The sequence below is a fragment of the Plecotus auritus genome, assembly GCF_963455305.1.
Source record: "Plecotus auritus genome assembly, chromosome: 4".
NCBI lineage: Eukaryota > Metazoa > Chordata > Mammalia > Chiroptera > Vespertilionidae > Plecotus > Plecotus auritus.
In genome coordinates this window covers 181,286,907-181,308,149 of record NC_137775.1, presented here as the reverse complement: position 1 = coordinate 181,308,149, position 21,243 = coordinate 181,286,907, and the positions used below count along the sequence as shown (strand labels likewise).

At 49.2% G+C, this 21,243-nt stretch overlaps 3 protein-coding genes and 1 long non-coding RNA gene across 5 annotated transcripts in view; 3 read left to right on the top strand and 1 right to left on the bottom strand.

The window, feature by feature from the left end:
* Positions 1–2,876: 2,876 nt before the first annotated feature.
* Positions 2,877–5,965, top strand: HOXA2 (homeobox A2). Its single transcript, XM_080664479.1, has 2 exons — positions 2,877–3,950; positions 4,585–5,965. Exons 1-2 carry the CDS (start codon positions 3,560–3,562, stop codon positions 5,322–5,324), a joined length of 1,131 nt encoding a protein of 376 aa, XP_080520605.1. The 5' UTR covers positions 2,877–3,559; the 3' UTR covers positions 5,325–5,965.
* A 140-nt stretch (positions 5,966–6,105) lies between these two features.
* LOC308246324 lies at positions 6,106–9,877 on the bottom strand. The gene is made up of 2 exons (XR_013960398.1): positions 9,614–9,877; positions 6,106–6,237 (listed from the first exon to the last, which is right to left on the bottom strand). It is a non-coding gene; the product is annotated as an uncharacterized lncRNA (long non-coding RNA).
* HOXA1 (homeobox A1) lies at positions 9,862–12,617 on the top strand (the record flags this gene model as incomplete). Of its 2 annotated transcripts, none has more annotated exons than XM_080664480.1 (2): positions 9,862–10,740; positions 11,201–12,617. In XM_080664480.1, the coding sequence occupies 2 exons, from the start codon at positions 10,095–10,097 to the stop codon at positions 11,554–11,556; spliced, it is 1,002 nt and encodes a 333-aa protein (XP_080520606.1). The 2 variants fall into 2 exon arrangements, with proteins under 2 accessions (XP_080520606.1, XP_080520607.1); XM_080664481.1 differs by lacking the exon at positions 11,201–12,617 and having other exon boundaries at positions 10,095–10,442; positions 10,646–10,705.
* A 5,028-nt stretch (positions 12,618–17,645) lies between these two features.
* The window catches only part of SKAP2 (src kinase associated phosphoprotein 2), a 298,781-nt gene continuing 295,183 nt past the window's right edge, over positions 17,646–21,243 (top strand). Inside the window, exons 1-3 of the mRNA XM_080663559.1 lie at positions 17,646–17,720; positions 18,435–18,517; positions 20,316–20,392. The gene's annotated coding sequence lies outside the window, so the exon portion shown is untranslated. The remainder of the gene's footprint in view (positions 17,721–18,434; positions 18,518–20,315; positions 20,393–21,243) is intronic.

Sequence of the window (21,243 nt, the reverse complement as noted above, 5' to 3'; positions counted from 1 at the left end):
AAATGTCGCCATTTTGTTTGCAATCCAAAATATCCATCTTCTGGCCTCTATCTTCCCCCTGAGAAGCTCACTCAGATGGTCTGTAGAGACAGGCACTGGAGCCACTGCTGGGTACCTGCAGGCCTGCAGGAGCCGCTTTGAGGAAACGTCCTCACGGTTTTTAAGAAAAAGAAAAGGGTTCGGAAGATGCAAACCTGGGCAGCTGTAAAGATCTGGGTGTTTCTCTCACAGCCAGAGGTGCTTTCCCCACATCTGTCCTGGGGTTCCTGAAGATATATACACTTTCTAAAGAGTTTATGGAAGAAGTGGATTAGCACCCCACCTCATGCCTACCTCCCTGCTGAAATATGGCAAGTCTCAGAAACATGGAGGCTGGAAAAGCAGTCTTTGTGAGGACTGGAGCTTCTGCCCTTCTGGTTGTTCATATCTAAACTAAGCAGGATGAACAGCTGCACGAGTCCTCTTTTAAGTAATAATTTAAGAGAAGTGCATAAAATTAAAATTACCTGGGAAAATAAGGAACAGTGTGAAGAGGAGAGGGGGAGGGAGGGAGGAAGGGAAGGAGGGAGGGAGGAGAGAGAGAGAGAGAGAGAGAGAGAGAGATCCTCAGAGAGGAATAGTGTTCTGAGATACCACCACTGGAACCCATTTCTAAAATCTACTCTTTAGCTGAGGGAGGACTGGTTTGGAGGCTTCCTCCTTCCCCCAGGGCAGAGATTTTTAAATGAGTCTCCAATATGATTTCCCACATCTTGCCAGAGACATTCATTGTGGCTTTCAAAGAAAAATATCGATCTCCCCCTTAGCTTCCTAGATATTAAAAATAAATCCTTATTAAAATATCTCCTGAGTTAAAGTAATAGATGTGGAGAAGATTCCTGTGTTGAATGGTCAGAGAAAAGGGTTTTCTTCCAGATGGTATTTGAATTAAGGCCGCTGAGGCTGCAGAAACCTCTCACCCACGCAGCCCCTGACAAAGGCTCGGTGATGTGGGAGCAGCTACGCTCCCTCTTGGAGCTCCCCCTCCCCTTAGGTCCTCAATATTTTCTGGTAAAAGCAAATGCCAAAAGCTGCCACCTCAGAGTCCGAAAAGCACTTTCCTAAAAGCAGCCTTATAACTCTTTCCGCTGCCAGAAAATATCTTTTAAAAGACCAGTTTTCCTTGTTTACTTGCGTTTCCTGCTCTCCTCTTTGCTGGGCCACATTTGATCTTGGAAAGAGCTCGAAGCTGAAATGTGTTCTTAAGGGCCAGAAGCTGTCAAGGCTTTTGGTGAGCAAGATTGATCGCACCCAGACTTCCTTCAGAGCTTTGTTTGGAATAAAAGCAAGAAAACTGAAAAACCTCACATTTTCCAAAATAGCATCTCTATCTGTAAGGCAATGCTCTGGGCTAGTCAGCGATGGAGGGCACTTTATATCAATTTCCAACCCAAACCCCCTTTGATGCCGGCCTCAGAGATGGAATCCTCGGCCTTGCTTGTTTTCTACATAGGGCTTTCTCTCCCGCCAACCTCTCTCTCCCCAGCCATCAGAATGATTTATTTTCCTGCCACTGGTGCCTGCTGGCCTGGGGGAGTCTGATCACTTGGTCCATTTCAAAGGAAGCAAAGGCGGATCCTCCTCCTCAGGGTTTGGGGAAAAAGAGATACCCTCAAATTTCTCTCTCAGCCCCCTCCCTTCTTTCTGGCTTGGTGGATTTCTAAAAAGTTATTGTTTGGTACCTAAAGGTGTTGTCTTTTGAACCCTCCAGCACAGTCCAAGATGCGCTCAGTCTCACATCTCCGAATTGGGGGGGGAAAAGGAGAGAGAATGAACAGAGAAAGAGAACCTGTGTAATTCCTCCATGGGTCGCCCTGTCTCACCTGCGGTGCTGTTTCCCACAACAGAACCCGAGTGCAAACATCCCTGGTGGCCAAGGAGCGGGAGACAATTCGGGCTGCTAGAGCACTCACTACTTCTGAACCAACAAGCTCCCAATCAGAGCTACAAGGAGAAGAAGGGAAGGAAAAGGAAAAGGAAGGAAGAAAGGAAGAAAGAAAGAAAGAAAGAAAGAAAGAAAGAAAGAAAGAAAGAAAGAGAAAGAGAGAAAGAAAGGAAAGAAACAATTGCCTTCTCCCTCCCTGCTGCTAACTTCCAGCAGACTTCCTGGAAATACTCACCGCACCCGAGCCCTATGGGTATGAAACCCAGAATGCCAGGAGCCGCACGACTGCGCTGCTCGGCGCTGCTCTGCGCTGCTCGGGGCAGCCTGTCTCTGGCTGGCCGCCGCCCTGGCTACAGGGATTTGAACACATGGACCTGGGGTTGTTGTCTCGCTTGGCACATGCATCTATCTCTCGAGCCACTCCTGAAAAGTTGATGGCGCAGGAAGCTCGGAGAGCAGCTCCCGTTTTCCGCTTCCCTCTGGAGCCAGACGCAAAGCAGCCGTGGAAAAGCCAGCTAACAATGGGCCGGGTCGGGTCTGGGGGCGCGGGACTCCGAGCTGGGCTTTGGGAGGGGGGCGAGGGCCTGCGAGGGTGGGGGGAGAGGAGAAGTGGACAGAGGAGAGAGAGGGAGGGGGAGAGGAGGGGGAAGGGGGGAAGAGGAAAAGAAGGAAAGAGAGGAAGGAAGACTAGGGCAGAGAGGAGATCAGTTCTGAGATCCAGGAAACGGTTTGGGAAAAGGCGGAGGAGTAAAAGGGAAATAAAAGAGGGAGACCCCAAAATGAATCTCTCTCTCTCTCTCTCTCTCTCTCTCTCTCTCTCTCTCTCTCTCTCTCTCTCTCCTCTCCTCTCCTCTCCTCTCCTCTCCTCTCCTCTCCTCTCCTCTCCTCTTCTCTCCTCTCCTCTCCCTCTGCTCCTTCCTCCTGCCTTAGCAGAACTTATGTGGCTGGGATGGGGGCCCTCGGGTGTCAAAACTTTGAAGATTAATGGATTACTTTGTTAATGACTGCAGGCGTCAAACTGAGGCGTTTATATGATTTGTGAGGTGCGAGGCGTCTTCCCGACAGTCCCAAACAATGCGCGGAGCGTGCGGGGGAGGCAGAGGGCGGCCGCCGGCGGGCCAGCAGCCGGCTCACACTCGCACACACTCGCACACTCACACGCATCGCCAGGCGCACACACCAGGTCGCTGCGGATCGGAAGGCAGGCAGGCACCCTCGCCCCCACGCACTCCCGGGCATCCCCACCCACACCCACATATATGTATTTTTGCCCAGAAAAAAAGTGTAAATAAAGCCTCGCTGGCCCCCAATGAGGCGTTCCTTCCCGACTTTTTTGGATCAATCAAACAGACAGTGGCTTCTTTTGATTAAAGCCCAAATTGTCATTGGGCAGAAGCAATCATGTGACAGCCAATTCGGTCCAATTTCAACCTTGTCTCCATGAATTCAATAGTTTAATAGTAGCGCGGTCCCCATACGGCTGTAATCAGTGAATTAGAAAAAAAACACCCCAGCAGCGATCTTCTATGATAGATTTTTTTCCCCTCCGCACTCGCCTTTTTCCTGGGCCTCGCCCCCCCAAAGCCCCTCCAGAAGAGGGAACTTTTTCTCCGAGGGGGCTCCAAGGAGAAGGCCATGAATTACGAATTTGAGCGAGAGATTGGTTTTATCAATAGCCAGCCGTCGCTCGCTGAGTGCCTGACATCTTTTCCCCCTGTCGCTGATACATTTCAAAGTTCATCAATCAAGACCTCGACGCTTTCACACTCGACACTGATTCCTCCTCCTTTTGAGCAGACCATTCCCAGCCTGAACCCGGGCAGTCACCCTCGCCACGGCGCTGGCGGCCGCCCCAAGCCGAGCCCCGCGGGCAGCCGCGGCAGCCCAGGGCCCGCCGGCGCCCTGCAGCCGCCCGAGTACCCCTGGATGAAGGAGAAGAAGGCGGCCAAGAAAACCGCGCTGCCGCCCGCCTCGGCCACTGCCGCCGCCGCCGCCGCCGCCGGCCCTGCCTGCCTCGGCCACAAAGGTCAGTCCACAGACCTGGCCCCAAGTCCCGGGACCCCGCTCCCCTCCGGGGCTGCCCGGGGAGCGGTTCTGGGGGGAGGGGAGCGTGGGCTGGGAGAGAAGGAGGAGAGATGCTTGGCTGCCTTCCCTTCCTCTGTGGGCTCAGGAGTGGGTTTGATGGAGAGAAAAGGCACCCTGCGCTCCGCAATGAGACACATATATTTTTAAGAAGGGGGGAGGAACTTTCCCTAACTTGTGTAATGTGGGATGATTTATTTGAGTTGGAACTGACCTCCTCTTGTCTAGTTGTCCTAGAGTTTGGCTTTTTGACAGTAATGAAGAGTGATAGATCGCTCTTGCTCAGCTAAGCAGCTGATGCATTAATTATAAATTGTGGTGTGGCTAATATAAAGTTTGCTCCCGGATGGAGAGGTTGGGGGGAGCTCCAGGCAGGAATCGGGCGGAGGTGGGAGAGATGGGGTGTCCCCGGGCTGGGCTCCCAGGAAAGGCAGCACAATAGCTCTGCTGCATCCAGGGGCGGCCATTTTGTTGCCGTTGATCTTTTCTGCTATATTTATTCTCCAGTGGACTAACCCCACTCGGACCCCTCCGCCTCCAACCGTGCGCGTGTCTCTCGTTGGTTTCCCTTTCCGCAGAGTCCCTGGAAGTCGCCGATGGCAGCGGAGGGGGCTCCCGGCGCCTGAGGACGGCGTACACCAACACGCAGCTTTTGGAACTGGAGAAGGAATTTCATTTCAACAAGTACCTCTGCAGACCCCGGAGGGTGGAAATCGCCGCGCTGCTGGATTTGACTGAGAGACAAGTGAAAGTGTGGTTTCAGAATCGCAGGATGAAGCACAAGAGGCAGACCCAGTGCAAGGAGAACCAAAACAGCGAGGGGAAGTTTAAAAGCCTGGAAGACTCGGAGAAGGTGGAGGAGGACGAGGAGGAGAAGTCGCTCTTCGAGCAAGCCCTCGGCGTCTCGGGGGCCCTCCTGGAGAGGGAAGGCTACACTTTTCAGCAGAATGCCCTCTCTCAGCAGCAGGCTCCCAACGGACACAATGGCGACTCCCAAAGTTTCCCAGTTTCGCCTTTAACCAGCAATGAGAAAAATCTGAAACATTTTCAGCACCAGTCACCCACTGTTCCTAACTGCTTGTCAACAATGGGCCAGAACTGTGGCTCGGGCCTAAACAATGACAGTCCCGAGGCCCTCGAGGTCCCCTCTTTGCAGGACTTCAACGTTTTCTCCACAGATTCCTGCCTGCAGCTTTCAGATGCAGTCTCGCCCAGTTTGCCAGGTTCCCTCGACAGCCCTGTAGATATTTCAGCTGACAGCTTTGACTTTTTTACAGACACACTCACCACAATTGACTTGCAGCATCTGAATTACTAAAAACATTAAAGCAAAACAAAGCATCACAAAACAAAAACCCCTTTGACCAGGTGGTTTGGCCTTTTATTCTGAGAGTTGATTTCTTATTTTTTTTCTCGACCTATCCTCTTCCTCCTCTAAATGTTGAAGATTTTCTGTTTAGTGAGTCCCCTGACCCAGTTTCAGAGGTGTCTTTTACAGGTTATTTTGGAGTTTTACTTGTTTTAAATCTAATCCAACAACCCCCTATGTGATTTACTGAAAGCAATATATGAGGCCTGCAAGAAAGTGATCATACAATTGTATCACTTTCTTTTTATTTTTGTATTACATTAGGATGCATTGTCATGCGTATTTTTGGTAGAATAAATTTTCCTTTGCTATAAGCAGCTTTCTTATTTTTTTTTCTCCCCCTCTTTCTCAAAGCTCCTAATGGTTTCTTTTTCTTCTTTTAGTCTAACTTGGTAAATAAAATGCTGGTCACAATTCATCTTCTTTTTCAATTTTAATATATTTATTAAGGGGGCATGTTCAAAATTTTCAATAGACAGCATCAGAAAAGAAATCCAGAAAATGGTTAGGGCATCTGAGAAGTGTTTCTTTCTTTCTTTCTTTCTTTTTAGGGGAATGGATTTGTTTTTTCATTGTAGAGGCTCAAGCCATAGATTTAACTTGGTCATAGAAACAGGATTGGGAAGCCTCAGAGTTGGGCCCAGCCCAGGCTTTTGAAAGTGGAGAAATAAAGTGCCTACAGAAACCCCCAACTCCAGGGACGTGGACTTTCTTTAAGAAGCTACCCATCTCCAGGTCAACAATTCATTTATTTATACACATTTGTTTCAAACAGCTACATTCCGCCCCTCCCCCACCAATGTCGGACATTTTCAGTATGGTTGATTAGTCTCCCAGCTGTTGATGGGTCCAGCAAACAGTCCTAAAAGATAGAGGGGGGGAGAAAAAAAACAATATAAAAAAAAATGATGGTCACTAGCTGGACAATACACTTCAGAAAGGCTTCTTTCCAATCCTCTGGTTCAGTCATTGGAGGATCCTTTTTATTTTTTTCAGGGTCAGAAAAATCAATATTTCATTCTTAAATCTGTTTATATGACAAATAATAGAGCATTAACGCTTTGAAGTCAGGTTAGCAAGTTGAGATTGAGAACGCCGTGTTTCTGCACCCGAGGTTATAAATTAACTAGTCCAGACAGAGGGAGAGCACAAGCACTTTAAATGAAATATCAATAAAATGTGAACTGGGGTATGTGACTGGGTTGTTCTGTGGCCCCCCCACTGCTCGTGTCTCCCCACGTACGCTTTTCTCTCCCTGAGCTCTGTGCGGTGGCTACTTACCGTGAGAAAACGCAGCGTCTGAGCAACATGTGTGGGGGCGGGCTGATTAAGAGCCCGACTCTTCCTAGCGCAGGCTTGTGAAAGTTAGGAGGAAACTGGGACCTTTCTCCGGGGTTTGCTCCCTACCTTCCCCCACCCCTTTGGCCTCCTAAATCCCGGGAGCGGCGGAGGCTGGTGAGGACCCCGGCGGGTTTCCTGCCTTCGGCGCGGCGCGGCGGCGCGGGGCTGCCGGCAACGGCCTGGGCTGAGCCTCTGCTGTTTGCGATTCGTCCTACGCTCATAAATCAAACGCTTTCTATGAATGAGATTGTCATCAGAGAGATCAATTGCAGGAACACATGCACAAATAAAAATCCTCTTACGTATTTGCCGGGGATCCCCGTCCGAAAGCATTAAGTTAGAAGGCGTTTAGTCATAATTCATTTTTATTGCTCTTTTAAAACAACGGCTTGGCTGAGCCTCGGATGCCAGGAGCAGCCCGCGGCCTCGGCGGCGTTTTGTCTGCTCCTTCCCTTCCCGGCGGAGGAGCCCTGAAAGAGGCGCTGGGAGCCGTGCTAGCCGCTCGCAGGCGGTCATTTAAATAGTGACCCAACTCGCCTTGCACCCACTCTCCCCGGGCGTTTAAAGGGACTTTAGCTCGAGACCGGGGGCGCTGGCTACTTGCCGGGAGGACTGAGGGTCTCGTACCCGGCGGAATGAGCCCCAGGATTTTGTGGGGGGTGGGGAAGGACCGGAGCTACGGAAGCCTGCGGGCTCGAGGCCAGGGAGGCTGTCTTTGTGAGCAGCTCCGGGGAGATCGGCGCGCAGGGCGGCCAGCCGGGGCGGAGCCGGCTCGGCTGCGGGAGCCGGGCCTGCGTGGAGCCGTGCGCGGAGGCGGGTGGGTCGCCCGCTCGCGTGCCTGCCCTGGTGCCAGTGCACGCCTGCGATTCCAAGAAATGCACCCACCCCTACTGGCCCTGAAAAGTGCCGCGCAGAGAGGGAGAGAGGGGAGTGGAGCAGAGAGCTAGCACAAGAAGGAGACCGGTTGTGTGCCGGGATGGCTTTGTGGCACAAGCCGTGCGGCCCAGGGGGTCGCGTAAACCCGGGGCCTTGGAGGCCAACAAAGGGGCAGAGAGGAGGCCAAGGGGCAGAACGTACCCACGAGCTTCGAGCTTCGGCTGGGAGAGCAGATCACCCGCGCAATGCCAGCACACCCCCCTCAGGTCCCGCCTCCTCCTCCCCCACCGGAGCCCTTCCCTCCCCAGCGCTGGAGGCCTTGGCGCTACCAAGGAAGCCTCCTCCAGGAGGGCCGCCTGGCCTATTCCCTTCTCCAGGATGACTGTCCCCAGGTGCTGAAATGGGGGCGGGAGTGACTTGGCCTGCCTGAGCTCCCTCTTAACCGTGATTGGGGATGGGGCAAAGGTCACATAAAATACCTTTTCAAATGTTTAGGGGAAATTTTTTTTTTTTTTTTTTTTTTTTTTTTTTTTTGCTACTGAAGGGAGTCCATAGTCAAAGGTCTGCAAGTTTTCCCTTCTGGGGGTGCAGGTTTTGGGGAAACCTCTATATGTGGAGAACAGAATGCAGAAACCTGAAAGGTTCACAAACACCTTTGAAATGTGCCTGCCTTAAACAAAACTTCCTTCTCCCAACCGGGGAGGGGAAGCTAGAGGGGCGTGGGATCCCCACATCCACACACAATCCTCAGATAATTTTTATCTGTTGGACTCTGATGAGGGAAACATGGTCAGAGTATAAATCTGTACATCAGTGGCTGCAAAGCTTCCTGGATGCTCTCTGGATTTCTTTTGCCTAAGAATGCATCAATTCTCGGCCTCTGCTTGGCCTTTTCTCTTTAGAAGCCAAGGGTTGACACGAAACCTAATAGTAAACAGCAATTAACGACCCGTCAGCATCAGGGTGGGATGAGGGTGATGGAGAACAGGACCCCTGGCCTGGGATGGCGCTCAGATCTGCACTTGTCTCTCTAGGGAAAGACTCCAAGGTTCGCACAAGGAACTAACTACGCCGTCAGTTACAAAGAAGAGGAGGTGGTGCTGGGGAAGAAGAAAACGTCCTATCCACCATCGGCCATCTGCCCACCGCCCCTCCCACCTGCCAGCTCACATCTCCACGGCAGACATGCTGTGGAATGGGGGTAGGGGTGCTGAATAAAGGAGGCTCTACAAACTCCTAACGTTCCTCCCTAAGAAAACGAGAAACTTCGCGGAGGGGGGGGCGGGGGGGGGAATCAGCGTACTTTGGGGGAGCTGTGGTCTCTCCTTTGAGGCCCCCACCAAAAGCGCAGGCTCCTGGGTCCAGCGGGGCCGGCAGATGGCCTGCATCGCACGGCCCAGCCCCCACGCAGGCCACGTCTGCTAGCGTCATCTCTCTCCCCCGCCTCCTTCCCCTCAAAATCCAGCAGCCCGACCGCTCCGGGTCCCGTAGGGCTCCTCGAGCAAAGCGGAGTGGGGAGGAGAAAGGGGCGGAGAGCGAGGAGAGAGGGAGGGCGGGGAGCGGGCGGGGAGCCCTGCCAGTCCCGGCCTTTTTCGGCCACCTCAGCTCCGAGGGCTCCCCCGGCTGCGGGGCGTCAAATTACAGAAGCTCCTCCGCGGCACTGAGGCTCCGTGTGGGGGAGGGGGGTGGAGGTCGGGGGCTTCCGAGACCCTCGTGGAGAAGGGAAGTTTCTTTTCTTGCCCATGTCTCCTCCGCCCCCACCGGTTCCTCCAAGTCAGCCCCCTGGGAACTTTCATCTTCACTGGCGCCTGGAGAGCTGGTGGACCAGCCCAGTCCTAGGCCAGGGCGCTCTGCGCCCCTCACCGCCCCGAGGCACCGCAGCAGGGACAGAGCTGTGCCAGCTCCCGGGGAGCTTGGGCTGCGATGCCGGCTGGGATCCTGCCCTTCCTGCTCGGCGCGACCCGAGCTCCCGCCCACTGATTCCCCACCCGAGAGCGCACGGAGCCCTCTTCCCTTCTCACCTCTCGTCAGTTCCTTTTTCTGTGCGCGGCGGGGAGGGGGGCTGACCCGGGGAGGGAGGGGATGCTTCCCAGCCCCCACCTCCCGGAGGGGGGGCGAGCGGAGCCGGCGCGCGCAGAAGACAGCCTCTGCTCCCCTTCGCCCCAGCGCTCGGAATCTGCCCTCGCAGCCGCCGCAGCTGCGGCCGCCGCCTGGGCTGCCTGGGGGGGCGACTGCGCGTCACCCAGACTGAGGAGCGCCGGGGATTTAAATGCCACTGAAACGGTGATCCATCACCGCGGGAGCTAGCAAACTTTCGCAGGAGGCTCCGCCATTGGCTGCTGTAGTCACGTGCCCCTCGCAGCGCCCTCCGCCCTCCCGCCCCCCCCCCCCCCTCCTGCGCACTGTACATTCATATCATTTTTCTTCTCCGGCCCCATGGAGGAAGTGAGAAAGTTGGCACGGTCACCTAGGGCTTCGCAGGACCCGGTCACTCAGTGACAGATGGACAATGCAAGAATGAGCTCCTTCCTGGAATACCCCATCCTCAGCGGTGGCGACTCGGGGACCTGCTCAGCGCGAGCCTATCCCGCAGACCATGGGATTACAACTTTCCAGTCGTGCGCGGTCAGTGCCAACAGCTGTGGCGGCGACGACCGCTTCCTAGTGGGCAGGGGGGTGCAGATCAGCTCGCCCCACCACCACCACCACCATCACCACCCCCAGCCGGCCACCTACCAGACTCCTGGGAACCTGGGAGTGTCCTACTCCCACTCAAGTTGTGGTCCAAGCTATGGCGCGCAGAACTTCGGCGCGCCCTACAGCCCTTACACGTTAAATCAGGAAGCAGAAGTAAGTGGGGGGTACCCCTCGTGCGCTCCCGCTGTTTACTCTGGAAATCTCTCATCTCCCATGGTCCAACATCACCACCACCACCAGGGTTATGCCGGGGGCGCGGTGGGATCGCCTCAGTACATTCACCACTCATATGGACAAGAGCACCAGAGCCTGGCCCTGGCCACGTATAATAACTCCCTGTCCCCTCTCCACGCCAGCCACCAAGAAGCCTGTCGCTCCCCTGCACCAGAGACCTCTTCTCCAGCGCAGACCTTTGACTGGATGAAAGTCAAAAGAAACCCTCCCAAAACAGGTCAGTCTTGCCATTCCGCGGATGCTCCGTGATGATTCTGGAAGGAGTTAGTAGGCTTAGTTTCCAAGGACAATTAATAAATTGTCTTTTAAAAAGTCTGGCTTCCCACCGGTGCTGTAGGGCATGGGGGGATTGCCCAGGTGTGTGCTGGGGCAAAGGGGCCTCTGGGACTGTTGCCACAGGGACTGAGATTGAGAGATTCTGGAAGTAGGAAGTGGGTAGGTGTGTGTGCGCGTGGGGTTGTTCTGGTAATATCTCTGGGCTCCATTAATCACTGGTCTGACCACACTAATGGTTGGCTTCAGATGAACACTTTACACCTCATCACTCACCCTCCCCAGCCCGGTGTGTGTGGAGAAATCCTCGATCTCCCCCTTCCCTGAATATTGCTCGGAACCTACAGGGGGTCTCGTATGGATTGTTACATATTTACCTTTTTCCCTCGTCGCTTCCCGCCCAGGCAAAGTTGGGGAGTGCGGCTACGCTGGCCAACCCAACGCCGTGCGCACCAACTTCACCACCAAGCAGCTCACGGAGCTGGAGAAGGAGTTCCACTTCAACAAGTACCTGACGCGCGCCCGCAGGGTGGAGATCGCCGCGTCCCTGCAACTCAACGAGACCCAGGTGAAGATCTGGTTCCAGAACCGCCGAATGAAGCAGAAGAAACGAGAGAAGGAGGGCCTCTTGCCCATCTCTCCCGCCACCCCGCCGGGAAGCGAGGAGAAGGCCGAGGAGTCCTCAGAGAAGTCCAGCTCGTCGCCCTGCGTTCCTTCCCCGGGGTCTTCTACCTCCGACACGTTGACTACCTCCCATTGAGGCCGGCCCAGCCCCAGACTCCGCGGCCCAGGCTTCTCACTCTTCGGGCTGGGACTTATTACTCAAAGCACATTCTTAGCTTATCTTCCTTTCCATTTGCAGTCTCTCTCTTTCTTTCTGATCCTATCTGAGACGCTCCTGGGCAGGATAATGTGTTTACTGAGAATTCTGGACTAGATGCTTGATTGGGGAGGGAGGGGTGTGTGTGTTAACTTCTTAATGCAGACGGGGTCCCAGCACCAGTTTTCTGAGGACCCCCAATTTTAGGAGATTTCCACAGAACCTACTGTTCCTTTTAGATGCCCTTTGGAGAATTGTCTCCTTTGCCAGCAGAAACATGTCAAAGGGAGGCCTCCCATCTTTTATCCATCTGTATATTTACAGATCTCCCCTACTTTGTCCTCAAAGTGGGGTAAAGAGAAAGGAGAGAGTCCAGGAGCTCATGAAGAAGAGATGCACTATGAGCGTGTTTACACAATGAATTCACCTTTTAATTTAATTCATTCTCGTGTGTGAGTTTGCTGGTTGTAAATACTTTGTCCTGAGAGATTTATCTTTATACAGATTTTCTAGAAATGTTTAGAGTAAGTGATTCAAACAGGGTGGGCAAACTCTTAAAGCTGGTACAATTTTATATGTGACGATAGGTTAAAAAATAAAAGCCCTCATTTACACTCAATCAGATGCCTCGGAGGGTAGCCTCAATTTGTTCTTTCAGTGAGTGAAGAAGGCCTGCACACCACAAGGTTCAGAAACCTGCTGCCTGTGCTTAAGTCTCTCCCCATCCCCAACCCCTTCTTGTTTCTCTGGCCACACTCTATTTAAACTTTGTGCTGGATTATTCGGAACCTAGAGGTATTAGTCAAACCAGCTTCTCCCTCAGTTATCTTAGCTGGATATGATGTATTTTCAGCTCAATTGTTAATGTGATGGATGGCACAATGAATGTATATTTTGTGTGATTCGTGAATAGTCTTTTGCATGTCGCACAATGTTTTGATGTCCCTGAAGTACCACACTGAGTTCTATCAGTTATCCTTTGTGAGCCTACAATATTCCCCATTTCCTGTACAATCATGAACAGCTCTGAGATCCTGGAGTGATGTGATCCAGAGCAGAGTTTACGGGTCTTAAGATGTCTGTAATAAATATATTCAAGTTTCAGGTATGCTTAAGGATCCGTGTATTTGGCTTGGCTACAGTTTGTTGGTTCTTACAAAACTGAGTCATTTTGTGTGGGGAAGGAGAGAAGGACGGTGTGCATTTTCAAAGAGGTGGGACTTCTCTTTGAAAAAAAAAAAAGTGCTTTCTACTATGTAATTGAAGCTTCCCCTAAGAGTGTAATTGCACCTAACCAATGTCTATAATAGGTTGATTTTTCTTTAAAATAACAGTAGTCCCCTTATTATAATCAAAGTTCATAATGAAAAAAAATGGTAAAGAATTTTATAAAGCAGATCTATTTTTGAAACAAACATGGGTACTTCCTGGGTCAAGTACTAACCTTTTCACCTCCAACTGAATGTTGACGTATATATAAACAGAACCCCCTTTAAAAGCTGAAACTCTTCAGTCAGTCTTTCCTCACATCAGTGAACCAAGAACTAAGAGATTCACATTTAATTAGCTCCAGTATAAAGCTATTCAAGGATGGGGACCCCACCCCAGCCTTCTTCCTTCTTTTTGGATTGTCAGCGCTCCAATATATTCCACCCTTTAAATTGAGTGTGGTCTGTTTTCAGTAAACCCTGAACAGCCCTCCTCCCCTTCTTCTTGTCTATCTATCCCTTCCGGCCACCCTCCACATCCCACCATCCCCTCTAAGTTATACATCTCATTCCCATCACATTAAGATTTGATTTCATAGCCATCTTGGCTGTAATGGGTCTTCAGTTCTTAACTCCATGTCACAAAACCCTGGAAAACAGTAGTGATTTTCTTCTCTGGGATCAACAGGTTCTTCCAAGATAACTCACGGAAGCCGCCTGAAGTCTTTCACTGTTCAAGTTGCTTCCAGCCAAGACATGAGTTTCTCCAACAGAGGAGGCCAACAAATCAAAGAGGTCCAAGTGGCTCTCCTAGACTGCTTACCAATTTTCCTGTACTTTCACACAATTTTAGAGGCTTTAATTTAGCCCCAGGGTAGAGCAGAACATTTGCAGCATCACAAACAAATACAGACATACGACTTCCTTCCTCTCCAAAGGCTGTTTTACAAAGGATGGGCTGGGAGTCTGGGCGAGGGAATCCTACAAAAACTTGAAATTCACAGGCCTCCTAGAGCACCTATGAGATTTCCTGTTCCTCCCGGTCAAAGGGGGGAAGCCTGGCCTTTGCAGGCGTAGTTGCTTCGGCCATATCAAGGGCACCCTGTGCCCTCCCTCGGCTCCGGGGTTCTGAGGTTGCTTCTAAAAGATTCAAGTGGATGGGTGAGAACTTCAAAGTGAGCCAACCCTTTCTTTCATCCCCCTTCCCTTATACAGTATCTTTTGTTTATTAGTGTAAGGCCACACAGCAAAACAGATGGCTGGTTTCCAAATACTTTAATGTGTTAAAGTGTCATTTGCATGCCACTGCCGAGATTTCAATATCTAAAAGCAGGGCCCAATGGGCTGGAATCCCGGAGATTCCAATCTTTAAGGTGCTGGTTTTAATGTAGAAGAGAGAGAGAGAGAGAGAGAGATAGAGAGAGAGAGAGAGAGAGAGAGAGAGAACGATAAATTATGGCTAAACATCCCAAGCCTTTTCTAGGTTGTGAAATGAATCAGTTAATAAGCAACACATTTAGGAAACATTAATATACCTTTCAACAAGAAAAACATTTGTATCTTTGTAGTTGTCCCAATCGATTAAATCAAAGGCGCTTAACACATCCTATTTCAAGGTCTCTCTTTTTCTGTTTTGGTCTCTGAGGAGCATAGTTTGCATCTTGAAAAATGACAGTTAGGGTAACTGAAATGACAAAAGAGGAAAAACAGAAAATAACATTTTATTGATAGATTTAAAAAGGACAAGAGTCTCAGTTAGGGACTTGGGATAAAGGCAATATATAATTCCAGTTTTCAAATGTTTTTTCCTCTCTTCCCTCACATCACATTTAAAGTACTCCCAAAATTCTGGGAGCCCCCAAACTAGGCTGTGTGCTGTGTTGAGATCATGCAATGGCTCCGAAGTCTGTTCTCAGCTTCACCTTTGAAAGTTTACTTTTGGAGGCTATTCAGATGCTGTGGTGTTTTCCTCTGGGGCAATCAGATTCAAACCGATCAATATTTACTCAGTCTGAAAGGGTTGTTGAAAAGGCTGCTAACAACAAACTGCTTAGCTGCTCACCCCTGTTTAATCTCAGGTTCACCGAAAGTTCAAGAAGAGATGAATGCAGTGATGGGTCACTTTAGAATGAGTCCCAGCGGTTTATCTGAGCTCTCTGCTGAAGGCAACAATTATAGTTCCATCCCTCTTTGGGCAAGGGGCAACTTTCCTATTATTCTTTTGCTAAACAGTGTTTACTAGAAAGTTAAAGCACTTTCATCTCCCTTCCTGGCTCTTTTTTGGGGGGAGGAGGGAGCGGAGCTTCCAGCTGCCCTTCTCCTGCCTCCTCCTGTTAGCTTTCTGCCAATCCACTAGGTCTCATTTGACTTAAAATAAATTACATTGAATATTTAAAAAACGTTAAATTAGCCCGACAGAAGGGATCCGATTTATTTCAGATGCCACAAGCTATGAAATGAAGCTCTTTGGGCCATTCAAGTTTATCTTCTTTGCGAAAGTACCGGACAAGATTGAATTGAAATCCATTTGTGTTTGAGTAATATCGACAATCAGAGCCCCAATATCCATCTGAAATGGCTGTTCAGACAGGAGGGAGGCGAAGAGGGGGAATTGAACTGTGCCGAAGCAAATACCTCAGGCGGAAAGTCAACTTTAAAATTTTACACTCTCCTGGTACACGAATTACTGAGATGAAAAAGGAAGACCCAAGGAAGCCAGTGGGGAATGGCGGGAGAAGATGCTGGACACTGAAGCTAATTGCTACAGCTCTCCAGAGGTCAAAGTTCATGTAATCACTGCATAAATGCATACTAAATAGGGAGTTATTAAGCTTTTCTGATGGCTGAGCACGTCTGTGAAAACAAAGCAAAACTGGTCATTGCTGTTCGTGTTTCTTCCTGAAGAATAATCTATTTTTTGCAGTTAGAAGCGCTAGGAGTCTGAGTCTTTAATTTACTATTTTGAATGATAGACAAATCTTGTTTTAAAATTTTGAAATTGGCACAGTACATCTTTCTTTATATTGGATGGGACTGTAAAATATGTCTCTTAACTCTCAGAAATGCTGTAGCTTTTTCAATACACACAAGGACACAAGTTAACAAGTCCCTATCAGATAAACTACTCACTAGTTTGGTGACCCTCTGCTGTAGATAAGCCTACATTTTGCCTGACTCCCCCCCCCCCCCCCCCCCCCGCCCGAGTTCTGAGAGAACATAATAGTTCTTCCATAGGACTACTTATACCTAGATGCTCAGAACTGAAAAGGACCCATTACCCAACCTCTTATTTAATGAATCAGAAAGACAAGGCATCCGGAGGTGGATGGGTCTGAATTGGAGCCCATAGTAAAACCACGGTGGCTTAGAACCCGAGGCCAATGCAGTTCTGAACTCTGAATTCCTGATTTGATTTTGCCCTCTCTCATTTATTCTATGTGATTTGTTTCAGGCTGGATATTGTTTATGTTTTTCCTCTTCTGGTTTACTAGCCAAGACCTCTATTTTGAGGCCATCAGGATTACTGAATACCAGTTGAATGTGTCTGCCATCTTGTTTGAACAATCCAATGTTGGGCTACTTGCTGTTAAATACATATGTTCTTAAAATATGAAGACAAAAAATAGAGCAGGTAAGATTCAACACATACATTTGTTGTTGTTTTTAACTACAGATGGGGGAGAATAAATGAGAGAGAAGTTGCCTGCACCCAAGTTCATCTCCATTAAATTGTCAAGAGGTATCAGCTGGAAAGGGCTTAGAGATGCAAGAAATAGTCCAGGAGGTGTCTTAGCCCTGAATCTTTTCCTATTTGTTTCTGGTTGGTTTGTGGCACAGCATAGCCTCCTGGATTGTTCTGGTCTCTATGTGTTAATTTTCTCTACAACCCACTTACTGGTATGTATCTAACACACACACACACACACACACACACACACACACCAGCCCAAACAATGAAAATAAAGTTTCCTTGCAACACGACTTTCTACATTTCCTTTCCTCCGTGGGGTTCTACTGATGGCAGCAGACAGAACCGGCTGCCCGGAGGGGCATGTGTGGCTGTCAGTATTTGAAAAGCTGAACTGGAATCCCCGGAGTTATAGATCCTTATTTTTAATAACACCGGTCATCAACTGTAGCTGACCTTCGATGGCAGAACTGCAAACCAAATATCAATCAAGCAACTCTGCTCCGCAGACTCTAGCCAAGGAACACTGTGGCCTTTTTTGGGTGGTGGTGGTGGTGGTGGGGAGACATCCCAACCCCCATTACATCCTGCAAACTATTCCCAAAAGACTGCATTTTGGGTTTATGGGCAATAAATGAAAAGACCAAAGTCTCTTTTTCAACATTTCCAGCCACAACCACAATATGTTTCCAATTTTTTAAACCGTCCATTAGGATTGGAAATGTGTTCATGAACTATCCAGTCTCAAAGGCTAATCTCTAGAAATCAGGTTGTTTTGCGTCTTCACTTTAGGCTAGAGTGCAAAGCCTAACAGACACGCAACTGCTTGCAACAGAAAATAAAGGGGAAATTATCGAGTGACTTTTGTTCTTTTTAGACTGGGATGGTCTTGGCTGTGCTGTTTACAAATGATAACCCGCTTCCCTTTGAGAGAGAGAAATCGCCGCAGAACCCTGAGAACAATGCAGGAAGCGATGGTTTGAACCCGCAGGGACGCTCCCCACTCCTGAGACAGGGCAGCACGGCTCGGGGAACGGGTCACCCCGAGGAGCGCGCGGGAGCCGGGCTCGCGGGGGCAGCGCGGCCGCGGGAACTCGGCGTCGCGCGCGATTCAGCGCCGGCCTCTCCGGCGGCCCGGCCGCTGCGCCCGCCCCGGGAGGACGCCCGGCCCTGCGGGCCCGCAGGAGGAAGGGAGCCGCGACGCCAAGGTTAAGACCACTTTCCTTCCTCGGCTTCCCGCCTTCTCTCTGCGTTCTGCAGCGGACGCCGCTCCCTGTCGCGTCTCCCCGGGACCCACGCGCCGCGGGGAGGGCGCAGCACCAGGGCCTCCTCGGGGTGCGGGCCCAGCGAGCCGGGTGGGATGACAGTGAATGGAGCCTGAATCGGGGCTCCTCCCAAGGGGCCACGAGGCCTCAGGGTTCCCCAGGGTTTCCTGGGAAGGGGAAGCCGGGCTGGGAGGGCGGCCTGGCTCCCCAGGTGAGGGCCTCCGGCTTCCACCCGCGGCGGACAGAACGCTTCTCGCCCCAAGATAACACATTCACGTCGGAAGCCTGCCCCCCTAGTTCAAGTTCTTCAGACTCGAAAGCGGGAGGGAGATTTTCCTCTCTGCCGGCCCCATCCTCCCAGATATTTTCAAACTCGGTGTAACTGGGTACCATTCATTCCCCTCCTAGTTCCGCGGAGATGCCTGGGCGGGTCGAGGTGGGTTGCAAGGGTGATGAGTAGAAGTTTGTAAACGCTGGGTGCCTCTGGGAGACCAGGGCTCCCCCCGTCTGGGCAGCATCCTGCTCACTGTCCTCTCCCTGTTCCCTCGCAGAGGCGACCCTGGCCTTGCCTCAAGTCTCGCTTCTTTCTAGGAAGTTCTCTGTACTACTTCCCACTCCTTCAGCTGAGACCCTTCTCGGAACTCACCTTTTATACAGGGACCAGGAACCGGACCGTCAGTCTTTGACTCCCCCAAAGGATCTGAAGCTTCTTGAGGGCAGGGCCCTTGACTCCCAGTAAGGTAAAAAGATAATCCCTGTAGCACAGCTATCCTTTCCACACTTAACCTTTCTATACCTTCCTCTACTTTCAGATTCTTAAATGACAAACGAAGGTAGTTGTTCTTGTTGCCTTTTAAGTTTTATCCTCTAAAATGTATGTGGTTTTTCAGGATGCTGAAAACCTGGTATTGACTCAGGACTACTCTGAGCCAAGTAATTTCCAATGCTATGCCAAATGTTTCACCTACATTAAGTCATTTCATCTTTACTCAGCTCCAAGAAGAAGGCATTTTTATTATTTTTGTTTTACAGATAAGGAAATGGAGAGGTTACAAGATATTAGGTAACGTGTCCACTGAACCCGAGCCCAAACTCTTACCCACTTTGCTGTAGGGCTTCCCCACAGGGCCAACCACACAAATTGTACAGAGTGACCAGGTTATCATTGTTGATAGAGGTACTAGAGTGGGTAATTGCTTGCTGGCAAAGAATTGGAGAGCTGGAGAAACTGACTGTTTAACACCAGACTTACATGTAAACTGTGACTATGCATTCTTGGGGAAATAAGCAAATGACAAATATTTGAGTGAAAACAAAGCTAGAGAGAGGTCAAATTTAACAATAAAGTCAATGAGGGGATTACTTAACAATAAAAGGCTTTTTCCATATCTGACACTAATTGATTAAGGGAATTCTTTGCAGAGAGAAGAAAGAAACCATTTATATTCACTCACAAATTATGTCTGTAGCACACCCAATATGTGGATAAAAATGGAAATATTCATTTTTTTAATTTGCCTTATTTTATTTTATATTTTATTTTATTTTCACCCAAGGATATTTTTTTCATTGACTTTTAAAAAAAAAATACGTTTTATTGATTTTTTTACAGAGAGGAAGGGAGAGGGATAGAGAGTTAGAAACATCAATCAGCTGCCTCCTGCATACCCCCCCACTGGGGATGTGCCTGCAACCAAGGTACATGCCCTTGACTGGCATCGAACCTGGGACCCTTCAGTCCACAGGCCGAAGCTCTATCCACTGAGCCAAACCAGTCAGGGCTTTTCATTGGCTTTTAGAGAGAGAGTGGAAGAGCGAGGGAAAGACAGAGAGAAACACTGATGTGAGAGAAACACATCGATTAGTTGCCTCCTGCAGGAGCCCTGACCAGGGCGCCAGGGCCAGAGAGGAGCCCACAACCAAGGTACATGCCCTTGACTGGAATTGAACCTGGGGCCCTTAGATGTGCAGGCCTACTCTCTATCCACTGAACCAGACTGGCTAGGGTGGAAATATTCAGTTTTTAATATAGATATTTTGTCTGTATGAAAGCTAATATCCATATGGCTGGAAACATCTGAGTGCATGATATTCAGCCCCACAATTTTCATTTGGTTGTTTTATGTACTGCAAACCTAGTCACAACCTACATTTAATGAAGAAAAAACCCCACAACTGTTCATGTTCACCCAAAAGGGCTAATCTTCAGAGTTTACTTCTTAGCACTTATTGACTAAAAATAAGCAGAGGAAGTGGGTTCACCAAGAATTTGAAGAAATATATGATGAGGCCTAAAAAGGGACAGTCTTTAGAAGCCAGTTATTCTCAGAACTCAATTGACACGAAGTCAGATTAAGGGTTATATGTAGAAGAGCATAACTTTGCTTCCTTCTACTTTTCTAACTTTTATAAGTGAACAAGGACTTGGCATAATTATAAACATGACAATATTTCTAATATTATTTAGTTATAGAATGACAGAAAGTAAGACAAAGAGGGACATTAGAAGTCATCTAATATGGTTTTTCTATTTTACAGGTGAAGAAACTGAGTCCCAGCATGGTGCCAGCAGCAATAGTGGTAAAAAAATATTTTCATTCATCTTTAATATGAAGGTAAATGGATATTAAAATTGCAGCCAGCCCGGCTGGTGTTGCTCAGTGGTTGGGCATCAACCCATGTACCAAGAGGTCACTGGTTGAATTCCTCTTCAGGGTACATGCCTGGGTTGCTGGCTCGGTCCCCAGTGGGGGGTGTGCAGGAGGCAGTGGATCAATGGTTCTCTCTAATCCATGTTTCTATTTCTCTCTCTCCCTCATCCTTTCTCTCTCTCTAAAAACCAATAAGAAAAACATTTTAAAAAAAAGAATTGCAGGCAAAAGTGAATCTCAAGCTAGATATATTAATAATATTAATAATTAATTATTGTCATTATAGTAATTAATTACAATAACATTTAAATACTGAAGATGTAAAAGTTATTAAGAACAAGTAGGTTTGAATAATGAGATATATGGCCAGAGGGTTTCTTCCTTCCTGTTTACCTTCATGAATTTTACAGAAAGGGTAACTGACTGCTCAGAGCCCTTCTATCCCATGGGTAAAGAGAAACTGGCCAATCCATTTTATTTCTTCCGTTTCAGAAATTCTGTGTATGGTTTGACAGATGAGATAGAGAAAAAACCAAGAAGAAAGCCAAGCTTCTTAATCGCCCTGCCCCAGCCACTCCGATGGCAGGTTAGCTCCCTTGTTGCTGCTTGATTCAGAAACCATGGAAGTTGAGGGAGCATTCTGGCTTCATTGGTGTGTTCCCTGTGGTTCCCAGGACTTAACTTGCAATTCATTATCTTAGATAAAAAAATATTCCTTCTATGAGAGAGATCCAGACTTTAGCAAGTTGTGACAACTTATTTAATTTTTTAAAATTACAGTTGGCATACAATAGTATATTAATTTCAGGCATACA